This window comes from Somniosus microcephalus, chromosome 8 (genome assembly GCF_052327205.1).
Source record: "Somniosus microcephalus isolate GS21.2 chromosome 8, FLI_Smic_1.0, whole genome shotgun sequence".
Lineage (NCBI taxonomy): Eukaryota > Metazoa > Chordata > Chondrichthyes > Squaliformes > Somniosidae > Somniosus > Somniosus microcephalus.
In genome coordinates this window covers 219,831,847-219,852,105 of record NC_140994.1, presented here as the reverse complement: position 1 = coordinate 219,852,105, position 20,259 = coordinate 219,831,847, and the positions used below count along the sequence as shown (strand labels likewise).

Below are 20,259 nucleotides of genomic sequence, written 5' to 3'. Positions count from 1 at the left end.
TCTGTTGAGGAAGCGCTGAGTGAGGGTGGTGAGAGGGGCTTCCCAGGAGCTCACACTGGAGAAGTGTGTGAGGCTCCAACCTTCCACAGCTGTGCTTAAGCCTTGAACAAGTTGCCCCAAGCCTGAAACAACAAGGACCTGCAACCTATAAATGCTGTCTGATTAAATCTCTTCTTTCCTGATTGACCTGCAGCTGAAAGTAAGCAAGCCGACATTGTTCACGCCAGGTTTCATCAGCGGGGTTCCCACCAGGCGTATTTAACATGGGGAAAGGCTGAAAATAGCAAGGGCCCCTTAAAATGGCATTATAGATGCCAATTATTGGTGATTAGGCTCCCGAAGACCAGTCCCACCTGCTGCGGGCGGGACTGATTCGGGTCGGATTGAAACGCCGGGGTGAAAGTCGGACGGGGCGAGGAATCAGGCGGGGGGGGTGTCGCGACCCCCTATTTTTGTGATTTTCCCCCCCCACACACCTGAAACCCCACCTGACGGCTCCAGGAAAATCGACCCCTGAGTGTCTCCGTTTCCACCACTTCCGTCGGCATCGAGTTCCAGGTCCTCACTACTCGCTGCGTAAAAAAGCTTTTCCTCACGTCCCCCCTGTATCTCTTGCCCAAAACCTCAAATCTGTGTCCCCTAGTCTTTGTACCATCAACTAGTGGGAACAGCCTTTCCCCATCTAACCTATCCAAATCCGTCATAATCTTGTACACCTCTATCAAATCACCCCTCAACCTCCTTTGCTCTAATGAAAACAAATCCAGCTTCTCCAACCTGTCCATGTAGCTAAGATCCCCCATCCCCAGAACCATTCTGGTAAATCTTCTCTGCACCCTCTCAAGGATCTTCACATCCTTCCTAAAGTGTGGTGACCAGAACTGGGCGCAATACTCCAGTTGTGGCCTAACCAGCGCTTTATAAAGGTTCAGCATAACTTCTCTACTTTTGTACTCAGTACCTCTATTTATGAAACCCAAGATCCCATATGCTTTGCTAACCACTCTCTCAATATGTCCCGCCACCTTCAGGGACCTATGCACATTAACTTCCAGGTCCCTCTGTCCCTGCACACTCTGTGCCATTAAGTGTATATTGCCTCTCCCTGTTCCTTCTGCCAAAAAGCATCACCTCACACTTCTCTGTATTAAATTCCATCTGCCACTTGTCTGCCCATTCTGCTAGCCTTTCTATGTCCTGTGGCGGTCGATTGGTATCATCATCACTGTTTGCCACACCCCCAAGTTTGGTGTCATCAGCAAAATTAGAAATTCTACTTTGTATTCCAATATCGAGGTCATTTATATATATCAAAAAAAGCAGTGGCTCCAGCAGTGACCCTTGGGGAACACCACTGTCTACCATCCTCCAGTCTGAAAAACAGCCATTTACCACAACTCGCTGTTTTCTGCCCTTAAGCCAATTCCTTATCCAAGCTGCCACTGACCCACCTATTCCATGAGCCTCAGTTTTGTTAACCAGCCTTCTATGTGGTACTTTGTCAAACGCCTTCCTAAAATCCATGTAGACAACATCCATTGCATTCCCTTCATCGATCCTCCCTGTTACTTCATCAAGAAATTCAATTAGATTTGTCAAACATGATCTGCATTTTACAAACCTGTGTTGGCTCTCCTTAATTAGCTTAAAGCTCTCCAAGTGCCCGTAAAATTTTTCCTTGATTATTGTTTCTAAAACTTTACCCACCACTGACCGGCCTGTAGTTACTAGAATTGTCCTTACACCCTTTCTTGAACAATGGTGTCACATGTAGCTATAATATGCACAAATCTCCTCAATCTTTTATGGCCAGTTATTGATCCCTCTGCTTGAATGCATCCCTGCCCATAAAACTTGCCACACCCCAAGTTACAGAGCATCATATATGAGTTTCGTGCATTTGCACTTGCTCAGAGTCTCTCTTAAAATTATGACTAGATTTTCACGTGTAGCAGGAAACCATCAATTTTCTAGTATTTTATTGCAACTTTTTGTGAGTTAAAAAAAAATTAATCCTCATTGAGACCTGCCCTGTATTTTCTGTTTCTTTTACTAAATGTTTATGGCATAAATATAAGTCACATTAAAAATTGAAATAAAAACAGAAAATGCTGGCAATACTCAGCAGGTCAGCAGCATATGTAGAGAGAGAAACAGAGTTAATGTTTCAGGTCGATGTCCTTTCATCAGAGCGAGAAAAAGTTAGAGTAACAGGTTTTAAATGAGTACAGAGGCAAGGAGAAGGGGAGGGGAGGCAAGAACAAAAGGGAAGGTCTGTGATAGGGTGGAAGGCAGGAGAGATTGAATGACAAAAGGGATGATGGTGCAAGCCAAAAGGAGATGGTAATGAGACAAGTAAAGAAACCAAAGATGAGTCTAGAGGAGGTGTAAATGGGAATAGCAGAATCATCAACAGCTGACGTCCAAAAAATTGGGGACAGAGGTTATGATCTGAAATTGTCGAACTCAGTGTTGAGACCAGAAGGCTGTAAAGTGCCTGATCGAAAAATGAGTTGCTGCAGTGAACCTTGTAGATGGTACACACTGCAGCCACGGTCCGTCGGTGGTGGAGGGAGTGAATGTTTAAGGTGGTGGATGGGGTGCCAATCAAGTGGGCTGCTTTGTCCTGGATGGTGTCGAGCTTCTTGAGTGTTGTTAAAGCTGCACTCCTCCAGGCAATTGGAGAGTATTTCATCTCACCTGTGCCTTGTAGATGGTGGAAAGGCTTTGGGGAGTCAGGAGGTGAGTCACTCGCCGCAGAATACCCAGCCTCTGACCTGCTCTTGTAGCCACTGTATTTATGTGGCTGGTCCAGTTAAGTTTCTTGTCAATGGTGACCAGCAGGATGTTGATGGTGGGGGACTTGGTGATGGTAATGCCGTTGAATTTCAAGTGGCGGTGGTTAGATCCTCTCTTGTTGGAGATAGTCATTGCCCATTGCCTGGCACTTGTGTGGTGCGAATGTTACTTGCCACTTATCAGCCCAAGCCTGAATGTTGTCCAGGTCTTGCTGCATGTGGGCGTGGACTGCTTCATTATCTGAGGAGCTGCGAATGGAACTGAAAACTGTGCAATCATCAGCAAACATCCCCACTTCTGACCTTATGATAGTGGGAAGGTCATTGATGAAGCAGGTGAAGATGGTTGTGCCAAGGACGCTGCCCTGAGGAACTCCTGAAGCGATGTCCTGGGGCTTGGGATTATAAGTAGAGGAATAGAATATAAAAGCAAAGAGATCGTGCTAGAACTTTATAAATCACTGGTTAGGCCTCAGCTGGAGTATTGTGGACAATTCAGGTCACCACACTTCAAATACAAGGGCCTTAGAAAGGGTGCAGAGGAGGTTTACCAGGGTGTTACCAGGGATGAGGGACTTCAGTTATGAGGAGAGGTTGGAAAAGTTAGGACTGCTCTCCTTGGAACAGAGAAGGTTAAGAGGTGGCCTAGTAAAGGTTTTCAAGGTGATGAGAGGTTTGATAGAATAGAAAGAGAAAAATGATTCCCTCTGGCAAGTGGATCAATAGCTAGAGGTCATAGATACAAACTCATTGGCAAAAGATCTAGAGGGGAGATGAGAAGAATTTTTTTCACTTAGTGAGTGGTCAGGATCTCGACTCCTCTAACTGAAAAGGTGGTGGAAGCTGATTCCATAAATAATTTTAAAAGAGAGTTGGATAGGTACTTGAGAATGAGGAACTTAGAGGGTTACGGACAAAAAACAGGAATGTGGGACTAAGCACAATTGCTCTTTCAAAGGGCCAGCACAGGCACGATGGGCCGAATGGCCTCCTTCTATGCTGTAAGTTTCTATGAGGTGCTGTTCCTCGAGCTTACGTTGAGCTACATTGGATCAGTGTAGGAGGCCGAGGACAGAAAGGTCAGAGTGGGAGTGGGGTAGAGAATTAAAATGACAGGCAGCCGAAAGCTTGGGGTCACACTTGTGGACCGAACGGAGGCATTCCGCAAAGCGGTTACCCAATCTGCATTTGGTCTCCCCAATATAGAGGAGATCACATTGTGTGCAGCGAATACAGCATACTAAATTGAAAGAAGTACAAGTAAATCACTGTTTCACCTGGAAGGAGTGTTTGGGGCCCTGGACGGTGGGAAGGGAGAAGGTAAAAGGGCAGGTGTTGCACCTCCTGCACTTGCACGGGAAGGTGCTGTGGTAAGGGGAGGGGGTGTTGGGGATGATTGAAGAGTGGACCAGGGTGTCGCGGAGGGAACGGTGCCTTCGGAATGCTAAAAGGGAAGGGGAGAGGAAGATGTGTTTGCTTTCCTGATTGCAGGTTCTTAAGCATGGGTGCCTAATGTCTATAAATAAATGGCTGAAAGAGTTGAATCTTTAATTTTCATATTTAAAAAAGGAATACATGGTGTGAGTTTGGTGTTGTCCTCACTCCCTGACCATCTAGACTGATTTAAGCCCATTTTTGCCCATTTTTATGTTTGGGAGCATTCTAATCAGATTGGTAGGGAATTCCTGAATATCTTGAGAGCAGGAGAATGGGCACGGGATTGGGTGTATTTTTGGGTCTAACTTCCGGGATACACCTACGCAGAAAATTCAAGGCCATAATCTGGGTTGTTGCTTCAGTACAGTGCTGAGGGAGTACTGTGTTATCATGGTACCTACTTTCAGATGAGATGTAAATCTGCCCTCTCAGGTGGATGTAAATGATCCAACTGCACAATTTGAAGAGCATGAGATTTCTCTTGGTGTCCTGGCCAACATTTATCCTTCAACCAACACCACTAACACAGATTATCTGGTCATTTCTCTCTCATTGCTGTTAGTGGGACCTTGCCATGGATAAATTGGCTGTTGTGTTTACCTCCATTACAACAGTTACTACACTTTAAAGGTAGTTACTTAGCTGTGAAGTGTTTAGGGATATTCTGGAGTACCTGAAAAGAGCTATAAATGCAAGTTCTTTTTTTTCCCTTCTTACTCACCTTTTAATACAGTTAGGCAAAGTAATTTATCCTAACCAAATAGTCAAAACAAGAAGAAACTGAGAAAAATAAAAGCTTATTAAAGATAATTAGACTTTGTAGCTGTTTAATTTTAACAGTACTATTGATGTAAATATTGGATCCTCTTTTGGAAACTGTGTGAGAAAGTGCTGATCACTGTTTATATACATGCAACACAAGGACATTATTTGCATGAATAAACATTATTATAGTACAAAAGCATCATTGTATCACTTTGTGTGTGGTGTAAATCAATACACAGCTCTCTCCAATAAGGCTAATAATGCCCCTTCAACCAGTATCAATTTACATCATTAATTTTCCTTTTGCTGACAAGTACTTCCTGTTAACAAAACTGAACATAATAGGAATTTCAGTGTCGTTATGACTGCCAAACAAATTAGCAGTTTTCATCTTAAAATGGAATTGTACTTTTTTTTAAGTCTTTCATTAAATGTTCACAGAATAACACAATTATAGGAGCTACCTATAGAGCACGTCATCTTTTTAATAAAAGAATTTTAGTTGCAAAAAATTTCCCCAAACCAGAAGTGTGCTAAAATGTGAAAACTGCCAGTAACGTATAGCAACAGAATCTTGTGAGACGCTACACCTGTACTGATGCGCTGGCGACGTATTTCTTCCGCCAGCTGCACGGCCTCAATTACAACATGCAGCTCCTGTTTGTGAAACTGGGCGGTACTCGTGCCTGCCTGCGGGAGTTGCCTGTCTTCTACCAGGAGCTGCTATGGATCTGGAACAATGTCGCCTCCAGGCGGAGTTCTCCCCCGTCAGGAGTGGCGGCTGTCCTTCGGGAGCTGCTGCTCAGGAATCCGCACCTCCACAACCGCGGGTTCGGGTGGCTGGCGGAGGGCAGGGCTGTGCCTGGCAAGGTGATTAGAGTCGGGGACCTGCTCGATGGCGGAGAAGCGGGCTGGATGGCGCCGGTAGAGCTGGCGCAGCGCCTGTCTTGGGCCAACATCTGGCTTTTGGTCAAAGCCATTGAGTCGCTGAAAGTGGCACTGGGCCCCGACTCCACTAGGTGTATCGAGGAGGCTCAAGCACGTGGGGCATTCCTGTCCGAACTGACCCCCGTTCGGACGGAATTCCTCATCAGTGCCTGACCCCGAAACCCCTCTCGGGAACCAGCGCCTCACAATTTTAGCCGTCTTGGGGAAATGCCCTCTGTGCTTTTTCATTCTGCATGGAGGGGTTTCCTGTATGGGCTGCTCCTGCACACGCTCCACTTTGCCATCTTCATCTGCCATCCGGACACACCTTGGCATACCATGTTACCGTGCGGCAGAGGCGGGGGTCCCCAATGGAGGGCTCTCTACGTGGGAGTCCTCTCTTTGTCTATCGGGGACTTGGCCTGGAGGGTGTTGCACAGAGCAGTCCCGTGCAATAAAGTTTTAAACAGGTTTACAAGCTCCCAGGCCGCCTGCTTTTTCTGCGGCCATGTCTGCTTTTCATGTATACACGGAATGTGAGAGGTTGCAGCCCTCTTTCATTATTTGAAGGGGCTGTTCCTCGATTTTCGGCTGCACTTCAGTTCCACGCTCCTGATCTTTGGTCACCCGGTGCAGAGGGGAGCGGGCAGATCGGAGGACCTCCTCATAGGACTGCTCCTGGGCTGGCACGCTCGAGGCCTTCCGCGACCGGTGGGTGCCGCGGGGACTGGAGTGAATCATCACCCCGGCCAATCAAATTTTAATTTAAGTTGTTAAGTTTTATTTAAAGTTTTATTAGTTACAGACTATTTGTTTAACCACCCAAAACCAGAAGAGTACGCCTGTACTGATGTGCTGGTTTGGTTTCTGCCTCATGTATGAACTCCCAACAATCAAAACAAAAAGTGTGAGGCAGTTGTTTGACTTGCAAACAAGGGCTGGGATTTAATGGGGAGGCGCCTATGGTTCTGAGAGACAAGCAGATGCATTGTGCCGGAGAACTACAACTCCCAGAGAGCTTTGCAAACTTTACACCTGCGTGGAAGAGTCCTCGGTCCCGGGTCGGGTGGGCGGTCCCCTTGGCAACGGGACGGCCGCGCTGTCAGTCGAGGACACGTAACGGGCTGCGGTTCTTTGTTCTGACTGGCGCGGGGACGGGGGGGATGCTCAGGGGAATGACGTAATGTGGAAGCACCTAATTTAAAGGGAGGGCGGGGAGAGAGCGAGAGAAAGGGTAGAATTGCTGCAGCTTTTGCTCTCACTCTCACTGGCAGCCAAAGCGTTCGCTCCAAGTCACTGCTCGAGGAAAATCATAGATTAAAAATGCCACATCCTGTGACTCTTTACGGACCGTCACCTTGGGGCTTTAGATTAGTAGGAGGCAAGGACTATAGCCAGCCCTTAACAATCTCGCGGGTAAGCAATAAGTCTCTCTGGGAGAAACGCATTTGGAACTTTTCTCTTCCAGCTATTTAATGGAGCGTTAGCTCTTATCACTTTTATTTCATGCATTGAAAATCATTTGCAACGTGGGAAAGAAATCTGCAGCGTGTTACTTGCATTAAAGTTGTTCAAATTCTTTGTATTACGGAATGACTTAAAAAAAGAAAATCTATTTGGTTTGAGGGTGAAGTGGGACAGTCTTTTCCCCCCCTCTCAACTGTTGTGTGACCTGCGAGTGCCCATCGGTGTCCTTTTGCAATCGTGTCTTTTTCATAGGAAGGTGTTCCCCAGTGGGAGCTCCTCGCTCGGTTGCTTTCCTAATGGGCACGCGTATTGTGTCCATTCTTGGCTGTTGCCGCGTAGTCTTGTCCTTTTTAATCTGAGCTCGTTTTACCGGCAACATGTTCGTTTAATTAAACAATCACACCTAATCTTATCTTGGGGGCATAACGGACTGTGGGTTAATTCCCCCGTAGGTGAACTTTGATGTACTCTAGTCTCTCTTGTCTCAAAATCCAATACAGTGAGTGGGCTTGTTTTCTGGTGAAATGCAAACTTGTTCTAAATGCTGACAGGTGTTTAGCGAATGGTTCAGCGAGTTAATGCAACAAATAGACATATAATATAGACCAGGAAGGTTCAGTCTCGATAACTCTGCTGAGTTAGTTGGTAACTGCAACCATCCGCCAGGAGGGAGGCAACGACTTGAATAGTGGTAAACTGATCAAGGAAAAAAAATATTATTTATGAAACTATTATTGTATTTCTCTAATTGTGACTACTATTTGTGAAGGAACATTTTTTTCAAGAATTTACAGATCGTCTAGTTTAGTTGAAATCTTATTTAGCCAATAATGCTCTATCCTATAAATGGAATAGTGGCTATGTTCAGACTGGTGGGTATATATAAATTATAAATGGCTAATGGTGTTACACATTATTGTTTATCACTGGTGAGTTATAGTTCAGCATCACTAATGAGTTATAAATCCTATTCCCTGAGTTTATCATGTATTCTGTTTATATTGTATGTTAAAATCAATTAAGTGAAATTTATTATGGGTAAAAAGCTTTTAAAGTAAGTAGGTTTTAATGGTGCATATATTCCTCTTTTTGGTCTGGTTCCAGTTTAGCTGAAGGTAGTTTGCTAGTTGGGAGAATATTTCCTGAATGCACTAGGTGCAATAAAATCATAAATACATTTTATAAATAATTACTTTATAATTTTGTTACATCTAATGCTCAAGGAAAGTCTTCATGTTAAGTCTATTGTGTGATATGGGTTTTGGTCAAATTGATTTTTCAGAGTTTTGAAAAGCTCTATTAATTTGGATATGATGTCATGACAATGAGGTATGAAAGGGGGGGACCTGATTGAGGTGTACAAAATTATGAGGGGCATAGATAGGGTAGATAGAAAGGAACTTTTTCCCTTAGTAGAAGGGTCAATAACAAGGGGGCATAGATTCAAGGTAAGGGGCAGGAGGTTTAGAGGGGATTTGAGGAAGAACTTTTTCACCCAGAGGGTGGTTGGAATCTGGAACTCACTGCCTGAAAGGGTGGTAGAGGCAGGAACCCTCACCATTCAAGAAGCATTTGGATGAGCACTTGAAATGCCATAGCATACAAGGCTACGGACCAAATGCTGGAAAATGGGATTAGGTTAGACAGGGCCTGATGGCCGGTGTGGACGCGATGGGCCGAAGGGCCTCTTTCTGTGCTCTATGACTCTATGAAAAATAATGGAAATGGCATCAAGTGTCCATTGCTATCCAGAGTCCATTCAGATGTGGCCAGATCAAAAGCTTGTTCTGGTGTTGGTACTGGTTACAGAAATCCAAAGAGAATTGGTCTAGAATCTACACTAATCAATCTATGCTACTGATACTCATCAGTCCAGAGTGAAACCCAAGGCCAGATGAGAGCATTTGTACAGTTTAAAAACAAAATACCAAATTACATTGCTTTTCATCAATTGTTAAATGTAAATGTACTGTTTTTTTATACTACCCGTAGCTTAGTATAACAGGACAAAACTGATGAGATAAGATAATATTGCCTTAAACTAAATCATCTTTCTATCCAAAGGCTGTAATTATTTACATGTTGTATTTTGATTGAAAACTGGGGCACCATGGCAATATATGTAGCATTCAGTCCCCTCCCAAGTCCTATAACCTGAACCATCGTGTTTGATTTAACAATTTTGTGTCTACTGTGCATAAATTTTTAATAACATGCAACCAATGGACTGGCACAAAGGGAGAGTTGTTACTCTTTGAAAGTAGATGCACTCTGGAAAGAACTAGTAATCGTATTTATAAAATACTGGCGCCTGCTTTTGTTTTCTGTTTCAATGATACTGGTGCTCATATCCTATCTCTCATAACTTTTACCAGTATTTTTAATTGTAAAACTATCTTGTTATAGCACTTGAATGTGTGATTATAATGACCAACTTGGGAACAGTGGGATACAAGAAAATGTTGCTCATAACAACAACAACAACAACAACAACAACTGGCATTTAAATAGCACCTTTTCAATGTAGGAAAATGCCCTAAGGCACTGCATAGAAATGAGATCGGACAAAAGTAACAAAGAAGTAGATATTAAGAAGGGTGACTAAGCTTCTACAAAGAGGTAGGTTTTAAGGAGAGTCTTGAGAGGGGGAATTCCCAAGCTTGGGGCCCAGACTGCTGAAAGCATAGCTGCAAATGTTGAAGGGAGTTGGGGGGGGGGGGGGGGATACACAAGAGGCCATTGTTAGAGGAACAGAGTGTGGCTGATTTTAGGGCTAGAGGAGGCTAGAGATAGGAAGGGGTGAAGCCATGAAGCTATTTGAACACACGAATGAGAATTATAAATTGGAGGCGTTTGTGCACTGGGAACCAATGTAGGTCCATGAGTATTGGGGTGACGGTTGAGAGAGACTTGGTGCATGCTAGGATACGGGCAGCAGAGATTTTGATGAGCTGAAGTTTATGGAGGATGGAAGGCCAGCCAGAAGATGAGTCTGGAGGTGACAAAAGTGTGGATGAGGGTTTTGACAGCTGATGGGCTGAGGTAGGGATCAGAGACTGGCAGTGTTTTGGAGGTGGCAGTAGACAATCTTTCTGATGGAGAGGATATGAAGGGAGAAATTCAGCTCTGGGTCAAATAGAACGCAGAGGTAGTGAACAGGTTGGCTTCAATCTGAGACTGGCGGGGGAGGGGGAATGCACTTGAAGGGCGAGGGTAGAGTTTGTGGGGGGGGGGGGTGGGGATGGAATTAATAGCTTTGGTCTTCCCAATGTTTAACTGGAGGATAACATCAGGAAACACTCAACCTACAAAATACTTCTTGCCAACCTCAAACGGTGAATTATTTTCTGTGTCTCCCTGCTGTATACTTAAGTTGCGGCTGTTTAATTTGTATTTAAAGCAGAATTTTGCGCTCAAATCAAAGATTGTGGCATGGTACTTGGCCTTCAGTGAATAAAAATGTTTACCTATTTAACTAAGTCTACTTGTGAACCAGTACATTTATGCTAGATTAGTACAAGATGATCTGAGCCCTCTATGGGGGAAAACTCTATGTATATTATGCTGATAAAACACAGATTTTGGATATTTTTAAATTGTGGAAGAAAATATTACATTCAGATTATTCTGTAGTTGGATGAGGGTCAAAGGATGAAGTATAAAGTTGGGTCAGTTATCCATTTTTATTTCTAAACTTAATATCCCATTTCTATAGTGGTAAAATGGTGAATCCAATTTCCACTGTTGTAAATGAGACTCATTCAAGTATCATTTTAGTGTCAATTTGAATCCCTCCCAATATAAATAAGCAGCAGATCTGCAACACTGTTTTCAGCAGAACATTTATTTCCTCTCTGTAATGGCACACAAATTTTAAAATGGTTGATGCATATTTATATGTGCATGCTTGATGTGCATACTTTTTGTTTAAGGATTAGTGTGCTTATTCTGTGGGGCTTTTGAGGTTATTTAGAGGCTGTACATGCACTGGCCAGGCCACACTTGGAGTTACTGCATGCTAGTTGCAATGCTAGAAAAGGGATATACTGTACAAGCATTGAAGATGGTGCAGAAAAGAGGAAGAAGAATGATTCCAGATATGGTGGATGGCCTATAAGGAAAAGTTAAAATGAGCAAGGATAGGTGGGGGTTTGTTGGTGTGTGTATAAATGATCAAATAGTTTAGTTAAGGTGAAATCTTGGACCCTACTTGCAAAATGATAGGATCAGTGCAGTAGGTATAAATTAGTGAAAGTATTTTAGATTAGATAGCAGAATGTACTATTTCACATGTGAAGAATGTCTGGGTTATTTAATGGGTAGTAAATAGACATCTAGGTATTTCTGACCATTTGAATGTTGGCTGCTCAGCTGAGAGGTTAGAATTGGGGGTGGGGGGAGGTGATCGTTAATGGATTAAATGGCCTTTTTCTCCTCATTGACTTTTCAGCTCCCTCCACTACAATAGGTCAGCTACACTCAGCCCACCCAAAATATTAGATATCACCACAGCTTATAAAAACAAATCTTTTTAAACTCCATTATCTTAACAATCTTCATGGATTAAAAAAAAAAGTTGCATTGAATTAAAATAAGTCAATATTATGATTAAAATTAAACACAGGAGATAGAAATGCTAGTCAGCTTGACAAACAATCTTGCACTAGCATACTAAGGTCACCTATTCATATGTGTACATTTGTTTTTTTAAATCCTTGAGTTTTTTTTTTTAAATCTCAACATTTCAAAGTCACCTTCCATTTTTTATATGTGCGATCTTTTTAAATTGTACATTAGAATTTTTTTAACCTGGGTTTTATGGTGAAGTGGTATTTAGCCAAATCTTACAAAGTGTGCGATTTCCTGCTAATAGTTGCCTTGTGTGATTAAAATTAAGTTGCATTTAAAGAAGCTATTAAATCAGACTGACCTGAACCACAGTTCCAGCACGAAGTAGTGTGCACTGTACTTTAATGGCAGGGCAACAAATACTTGAACAGAATAGCTTTATGTTGCACATAAACTAATGGAAAAGGTGGTAGAATAAATCCTTAGCAATTAGTTGTATGCAATTGAAATGAGACCAGGCATTAGTTAGAGCAAGTCCAAACTGGCGCTTTCTGTCTAAGTAGGTTGTTGATCTTTCTGAGGTTGAGGTCAGAATTCCACAGATGGTGTTATTACGTTCAGTTATTTGATCGCTGCTTTGTCTACGTGATGTACGTAGAACAGTATTCACTAGAGTCCACAGTCCTCCTTTATACAAGTCTATAATTGACATTTTTGCTGTGACTTTTTGTGACCAAATCACACTGATACCTTGTTTGTCAAATTTAAGCTCCATTATGCAAACCCACAATACTCAACAGATGTGTTCTGTTTTCATTACTGGCTTTCAGGGTTGGGGTAGAGGTTTTGTCATGTACATGGGAATTTTTTTTACTTTTTTACTCATGGAGAACTGCTGACCATGTGTGGTGGTGTCAGAATATTGAGGTATAGATGTCATAGGAAGGTTAAAGTAGATTTGCTGTACTTCCCTTCAAATCATCCCTGCACGAAAACTACCTTAAGAGTGATTTGTGCTGCCACCTGTAGGTCAGTATTTTTGTACACATTGGCTCTGGTCAGTCTTCCAATTGACCATTAAAAAAATATATACAAATCTCCCATTTTTTGCAATTTATGAAGTAATTTAAAGAACCAATGTTTATAGGAAATATTGAACCATTAGCTTTTCAAACTAGAATTTCAATTCTGAAATTTGTATATGGTGTCACAAAATAGGCTCAAATTTTCTTGTAAAATAGAACAGGACCCCTATCCTAATGAGTGATCCTTCCACTTTTTTTTAGGAGCTATATAGAAAGTATAAAAATGGGATTTCTTTAAATTAGTAAGGAAGCTGTTAAATAAACTTGTATTCTATTTTACAAATAGTGCAATGAAGTTTCACCCTTTATTTGCAATGGAGGAATCTAGAGAGAGAGAGAGAGAGAGGAAAAGTTTGTTACTTTCCTGGCTGCCATGCTAGCTGCCACAAACATGAACAACTTTCTCTGTGACCATGGTGCATTATCCTTCCTTGACCACTCTGCAGCCTTTGACATGGTCGACCACACCATGCTTCACCAATACCTCGGCTTCATTGCCCAGCTCAGTGGGACTGCCTCACTTGGTTCCACACTTGCCTTTCTAACTGTAGCCAGAGTATCTCCAGCAATGGTTTTCTTCCCACCCCTGCTCTCTCTCCTTTTGCCTCATCTGCATGCTACCCCTTGGCGACATCATTTGCAGGCATGGGGGTCAGCTTCCATATCTGTGCTGATGACACCCTGCTCTACCTCGAGTCTGCTGCAGCCTCTATGATGATCCACAATTTGCTCCAGCTAAACATTGATAAGACTGAGGCAATCGTCCTTGACCCCCTGCCACCAACTTTGTACCCTTGCCACTGATTCTATCCTGTACTCCGACTGAACCAGACTGTGTGTACCTCGGCATCCTGTTTAACCCTGAACCGAGATCCGGCCCCATAGTCTCCCTCACAAAGACCACTTGCTTACACCTCTGTTACATCACCTGTCTCGGCCAGTGTGGTGCTGAAACCCTTGTCCATGTCTTTATCATTTCCAGGCTTCACTACTCCAATGCTCTCCTGGCTTGCCTCCTATCTGCCACTCTCTAAACTACAGCTCATCTGAAAATTTGCTACTTGTGTCCTGTCGCGCTCATCCATCATCTGTCATTGCTGACCTTGCATTGTCTCCCAGTCCCCAAACGCCATTAATTTAACATTTCTTTCCTTGTGTTTAAATCCCTTCATTGCTTCACCTGTCCCTATCTTTGCAACATCCTACAACCTCCCTCCCCTGCAATCTTGTTCCTCTAACTCTGACATCTTGTGCATTTCTTTCCCACCCTTCACCAGACCATTTGCAGCCATGCCTTCAGCTGCCTAGGTTCACACTCTGGAATTCCCTCCCTAAACCCATCCACCTCTTGCAATTCCCCCTCTTCCAATAAGAGTCTTCTTGAAGTCCACATCTTTGATCAAGCTTTTGGTCACTCCACCTAATATCTCCTTCTTTGGCTCAGCATCCAGTTCTTTCTTTGTGCATCTGTGAAGCACTTTGGGTCATATTTTTTATGTTAAAGGCACTATATAAATGTAAGTTATTACATAGAAATTATAACCTGGAAACAGGCCATTCTTCTCAACCAGTCCATATTTGTGTTTACTCGCCGCATGAGCAATAAACCTTTTTTGCTGTTTAAAGTCTTAAGTCTCAATCTAGTGAGGTGTTTATTACATTGCATTACATTAGTGAGTTCTGACGAAGGGTCATTGACCTGAAACGTTAACTCACTTTCTCTCTCTACAGATGCTGCCTGACCTGCTGAGTATTTCCAGCATTTTCTGTTTTATATTTTGGATTTCCAGCATCTGCAGTATTTTGCTTTTGTATTGTTGTAGAGGTGTTTATTACATTGCCTTCCAAAGGCAAAGGTCACATATAGGCAAATAATCTAACTAATAAGCTGAAATACAGTGATGAGGATTCCCTGCTTAACCCCTGGATATGCTATTGACCTAGTTATTGAACATGTGAAGGTAAAGGCCAGGTCATAGAGTGACGATTTGCCTATTGGAATGGCTTGAAATGCTGAAACTTTAAAAAAAAAATCTAAAATGAAGACCCAGTAATGTTACAAAATTAATAAATCTCGCCATATGTTAACCATGATCACATTGACCTTGGAAGGGGTATGGTGCAGATTTACCAGAATGATATTGAGGCTGATGGGGTTAACAGACAGATTGCATAAACTCCAGGGTTTAAATTTCCTGGTGTTCAGCAGGTTGAGGGGTGATCTAATCGAGGTGCTTAAAATGGTAAAGGGATTTGATAGGGTATATATGGAGAAGCTATTTCCTCTAGTGGAGAAATCCAGAATAAGGGGTCAGAAACTTGATGTAAAGCTAGGTGCTTTCGGAGTGAAATCGGGATGCACATTTTCGCACAATAGTGGAACTCTAGAACTGACTCCACCAGAAAGGCTAAGGCTGCTGGGTCAGTTGAAATTGTCAAGGCTGAGGTTGATGGGTTATTGTTGGGTAAGGGTATTGAGGGATATGGAGCAAAGGAGGGTAAATTGAGTGGAGGTACAGATCAGCCATGGTCTAGAATAGCAGAACAGATTTGTGGGACTGAATGGGCTACTCCTGTACCTGACATTTCAGATTATATATCTAAATTAGGCAGCCTATCAATATTAATGTGAAAAAAAAATGATGCACTGATCTGGACTTTAACTTGATAAAATTTTAATAAGTATATTTGGAAAATTTTTAGGAATATAACTTTAATGCAGCAACTTTTTGTTTTCTGGCTTAAATCCTTGAATTTTGGATTTTTTTTTTTTTTAAAAAGTGAGCTTTTATAAATGGGTTTATTTTGTTAGATGTAGTCTTGGTGCACTGAAATTAATTAAAATTGTACCATGTGATGTTGTACGGACTCTCTCTCAAACCAGACACTTGAGGTTTAATCCTCTGTTAATGATGAGTTGGCTATTTCAGGATGGCAGTAGTGCTATAACTGGTCGGGCTGGGGGTGTAGGTTAGGATTCCTGCTAATCACTGTTCAGTGAACTCTGCTGGAAAGTTTGTTTGTTGACTTTGAATGAGAATAGGATTAGGCTCAGCTACAATAATCAACACTAGCTGTCAGGGTTCCTGTAATAATAGTGGCTCCTTGGATGAGGTACTAGAAAGCAACTGGTACTCGTGAAACCAACTCTAGCATAAGTAAATACTTTCAGAAGATGAAGGAAATTGGACAGGGATTAAAACCGCTTACCCATCTGAATATTTCTGTAGCATTTATACACTGGAAATTGCCCAAACACTTTCCATTTACTTTTCCCTATATGTACATTCAAATTTTTTTTCCAGGAAGTCATGACGTGAGACTCTGGGCTATGTCTGAATTTGTCCTACACATCTTGACCAGCTTAGACTGAGAATGCAATGTTGGGGAGTCATAGCGCAGAGGATAGTGACTTCCCTGCAGGGAGGGAATATTTTAGAGCTAATCGCCCTGGTTTTTCTCGTGTACATCTACTAGTGAGCTCTGAAGCTTCATTTGGTAGAAGCCTAAGAGTAGCTGTACAGGCCTTCCTGAGGAGGTCAAATAATAAATAAATAGATTTGTTATGTAACTATGAATTGATGAGATGTCAGGGTTGCCTAGCTTGTGATTTGGAGGCAGTCCAGCAGAATTTCTGTGCCAATCTGCTATCCAGCAACCAATGCTGGAAGTAGTATATTTAAATGAACTGTAAATTCACAGGAGCTGTTTAGGAGCAGTAGAATAAGAGAAGAAAGTCAGTGAGCAATTAAAGCACAGAGGGAGAGGTGAAGAGCCTGCTGATTCTGATACCTCACAAAATAGTGAATTCTGGAATTTAACAGCATCAGGAATATACAGAAAGCTGGAATTTCATGTATGTAAACCATGGCAACACCATATAAACATGTAGCCACCCATAGTTGGCAAGTTCAGAACCTCTACTCTTCATGACTAAATAGCAAAAACAGCCACTTTTTACTGAGTGCATTATTTAGTAAACTAGTCAACAGGCACGGTGGCATAGTGGTTAGCACTGTTGCCTCACAGCACCAGGGACCCGGGTTCAAATCTGGCCTCGGGTGACTGTCTGTGTGGAGTTTGCACATTCTCCCTGTGTCTGCGTGGGTTTCCTCCGGGTGCTCTGGTTTCCTCCCACAGTCCAAAGATGTGCAGGTTAGGTTGATTTGGCTATGATAAATTGACCCTTAGTGTTAGGGGATTAAAAATACGTGGGGTTACGGGGATAGGGTGGGATATGTGTCGGTGCAGGCTCGATGGGCCGAAATGGCCTTTATCTGCACTGTTGATTCTGTGAGAAATGCTGGAAAAACACAGGTCAGGCAGCATCTGTGGAGAGAAACCGAGTTAACGGCTCACATTTTGCTGGCGTGGGGCATCTCGCAGTGTGCCCTATTAGTTACACTTTTCCCTCCCTCTTTCACTCAAATGTTCTACCCTACAAGTTGCTGGAAGTGCGAGTGGATAATGATGCAAGGGCATTAAAAACATCTCTAACAACAATTTACTACCTGTAGGAATGAGACTCCATGCTTTAAATTATTTCCTTTCTGGGCTGGAGTGGCTAAGTGGTATTGCAGGAACATAGATCTCCTTTTTAAAAGGGTACATGTGCTGTTCAGCAGAAGCTCTAACTTTCTGTGGCAGGTATAATTGGCAATTAATGTGTAAATGCAGCAATTTCATGAAACTCACAGGAAGGTTGCAGGTGAGCTGCTGTTTTGTGAGGCTAACTGGAGCGGTGCCAATCATCCAGGAATTGTGGCAATTCACAGCTCGTGTCTTATCTCTTCCTCGCCACAAGTTGCTGGACACTTTACACTTTAACAGTGGTGCATTAAACTCACCATTATTTTCCCAGGAAATCCTGGGCTGCTAGTCTGAAGTAAAAATAAAGCTCCCAGCCTGGCCTCTTAATCTATTTCATTTCCTGTGCTTTTCCAGTCTTGACAAAGGGTTTGACTCGAAACATTGACTCTATTTTCTCTCCACGGATGTTGCCTGGCCTGCTGAGTTTTTCCAGCATTTTCTGTTGTTTTGGATTTCCAGCATCTGCAGTATTTTGCTATTGTAAAAATAAAACTCCCTTTTTTCTATGCATACTAACTAAGTTTATAGCTTTACAGTCTATTTCCATTTTTAATATTACAGTTGATCAATTTTCCACCCAGGGAAGAGTGTAGCCAAACCAAAGGGATCATAAAGCATACAATGATGTACTTGTTTATGACAAGTGGAATAAATGTTCACAAAAGTTGTTCTGGTTAGCTTAAAACCATGAGTGTTAAGAATTAAGTTTACACTTATCAAGTTTTTAATTCATTTTTCCATTTGCTTATTGAAAATATTCTGTGTTGTCACATCTGTGTTTGGAGTCTTTCCATGCTCATGTTCAGAGCACTGTAGCACTTGAAAATGATATAAGATGACACAAGTGTGCTGGGTGCTGATTCTGTTTTGCCCAACTTTTTATCATTGAGGCAGACAATTAATTAATTAATATCTTTTAAATATATAGTGCCCTCTCAGCAATTTAATTCTACTTTCTCAATATTTAGTTTTAGGTTAACAAGTATGTTTCCTATAGCATTTCTTCAGCAAAATCTGATTTTAGTACACCAGAAATCTAAACTTAAATGTGCTTTGCGTACAAACTGCATACTGGAGTAATAAGCATCAGTTCATCACAGTTCTGAAGTAAAAAACCGTTTTACCAGTTATTACTAGGCTTGCTACAATTGTAAAGTAGCATTTAAACAAAACCAGAGCAGCTTACTTAAGTATTTATAAAGAACTGATTAACATTTTGATTGAGTTGAGGAATGTGATTTAACACAATATTTTGTTCACTTTGGACAGTTCATTTGTTTTGTAATTATTGATTTGACCAATAATGTAACCCAACTCTGGCCTTGAAACAGCACTCTTTTACTGCACCAGTGTGACATTTACATTCCTCATACCATCTGTCCTGAGTGAGATGGTCAAGTTAGTGCTGAATTATGGACAGTTTGTGTTGTGGAACCCTTAAACAGGGCTATGGCTGCTGAGGCTCATGTCACTTATGACACTTTACAGCTAGCAGGAAGAGGGAGACTTTCAATACTGCAATCTTGGCTAGATTCACCACTGCTATCCAAATTCCCTAACTTACTTCAAACAGGATATCCACCTCCTGGACCTTTTTTAGAAAATTAAATTATTCCAAGGAATTGTAATTAAAGTTAATTGAAAGATTTGTTTTAAACTGTGTATACTGATTGTAAAGTCTGTGGGTTGTGCAGTTAATAAATACACAGACTTCAGAAGTAACAAACAAAACAGGTCTTTACTATTCGAAGGTCCGGGCGAATCTGCCCAATAACTCCTGGCACAACACTTATATACTGGTGTGGTCACTATCGGTATTACAGTATACAGAAGCCAAACAAATAGTGCCACACCTAAAGTAGTTCCCTTAAAGGTGAACGGTTACATTCAATAGTTCCCTTAAAGATAGACGGGTACATACACTACAATCCTCCCTTTTTAGTTTATTACTTAGAGTCCCCGTTAAACATACATATCTTCAACTTCCTATAAAACAAATTACAGATATAATCTCGGTGGAGTCAATGTCATATAAAACAATTTACAAATATAATCTCGGTGGAAACAGTTCACAGGTTCAGTCTCTGCGGAAACAGTTCATAGATTCAGTCTCTGATCTTGACTCGTTCCGAACAACATTTCTTTGGTGTAGCCGGATTACCTGGCTAGCGTGACTCCTCCATAGCCTTTTTCTTGACGTAACAGCTTGAACCTTCATCCTGTTGAACCAGCAGTGCGGACTTTTACAACCAACTGGCTGTCTTGACATTTTCCAGCTTTTCAACTAATTTAGCTCCTTTCGTAATGTCCCGCCTGGAATGGTAGAAGTGCTAATATTTTAGACAGTTATTATCTTCTTCTTCTTTTTCTGCCTTTTTGAAACTCTCGGAGCTCCTTTCTCGGCTGCCAGCTGTAGCGCCACCAACTCGCTATGTTCCTTAGACCTTAAGTGCTTCCTCCGGATTTCAGCACAGAGTTTTCATCACAAGCTGGGCAGACCACATCCTCGTAATATTCAGTGTCACTCAACAGGTCATGGTAATATTCGGGTTCGTCCTGAGTTAGGCCAGCGAGAGAGACTTCTTCCTCCTCCTCACCCATCTGGACATTAGCTGACGGTG

The 20,259-nt window shown here is 42.1% G+C and overlaps 1 protein-coding gene across 2 annotated transcripts in view; it reads left to right on the top strand.

Annotated features, from left to right (window-relative positions):
- Positions 1–7,136: 7,136 nt before the first annotated feature.
- The window catches only part of LOC147114111 (PDZ and LIM domain protein 4-like), a 160,776-nt gene continuing 147,653 nt past the window's right edge, over positions 7,137–20,259 (top strand). Inside the window, exon 1 of one of the 2 annotated variants that reach the window (XM_085995732.1) lies at positions 7,137–7,343. In XM_085995732.1, coding sequence (XP_085851858.1) covers positions 7,251–7,343 — 93 coding nt within the window. In that variant the 5' untranslated portion in view covers positions 7,137–7,250. The remainder of the gene's footprint in view (positions 7,344–20,259) is intronic. The other variant, XM_085995731.1, reaches the window with a different exon arrangement.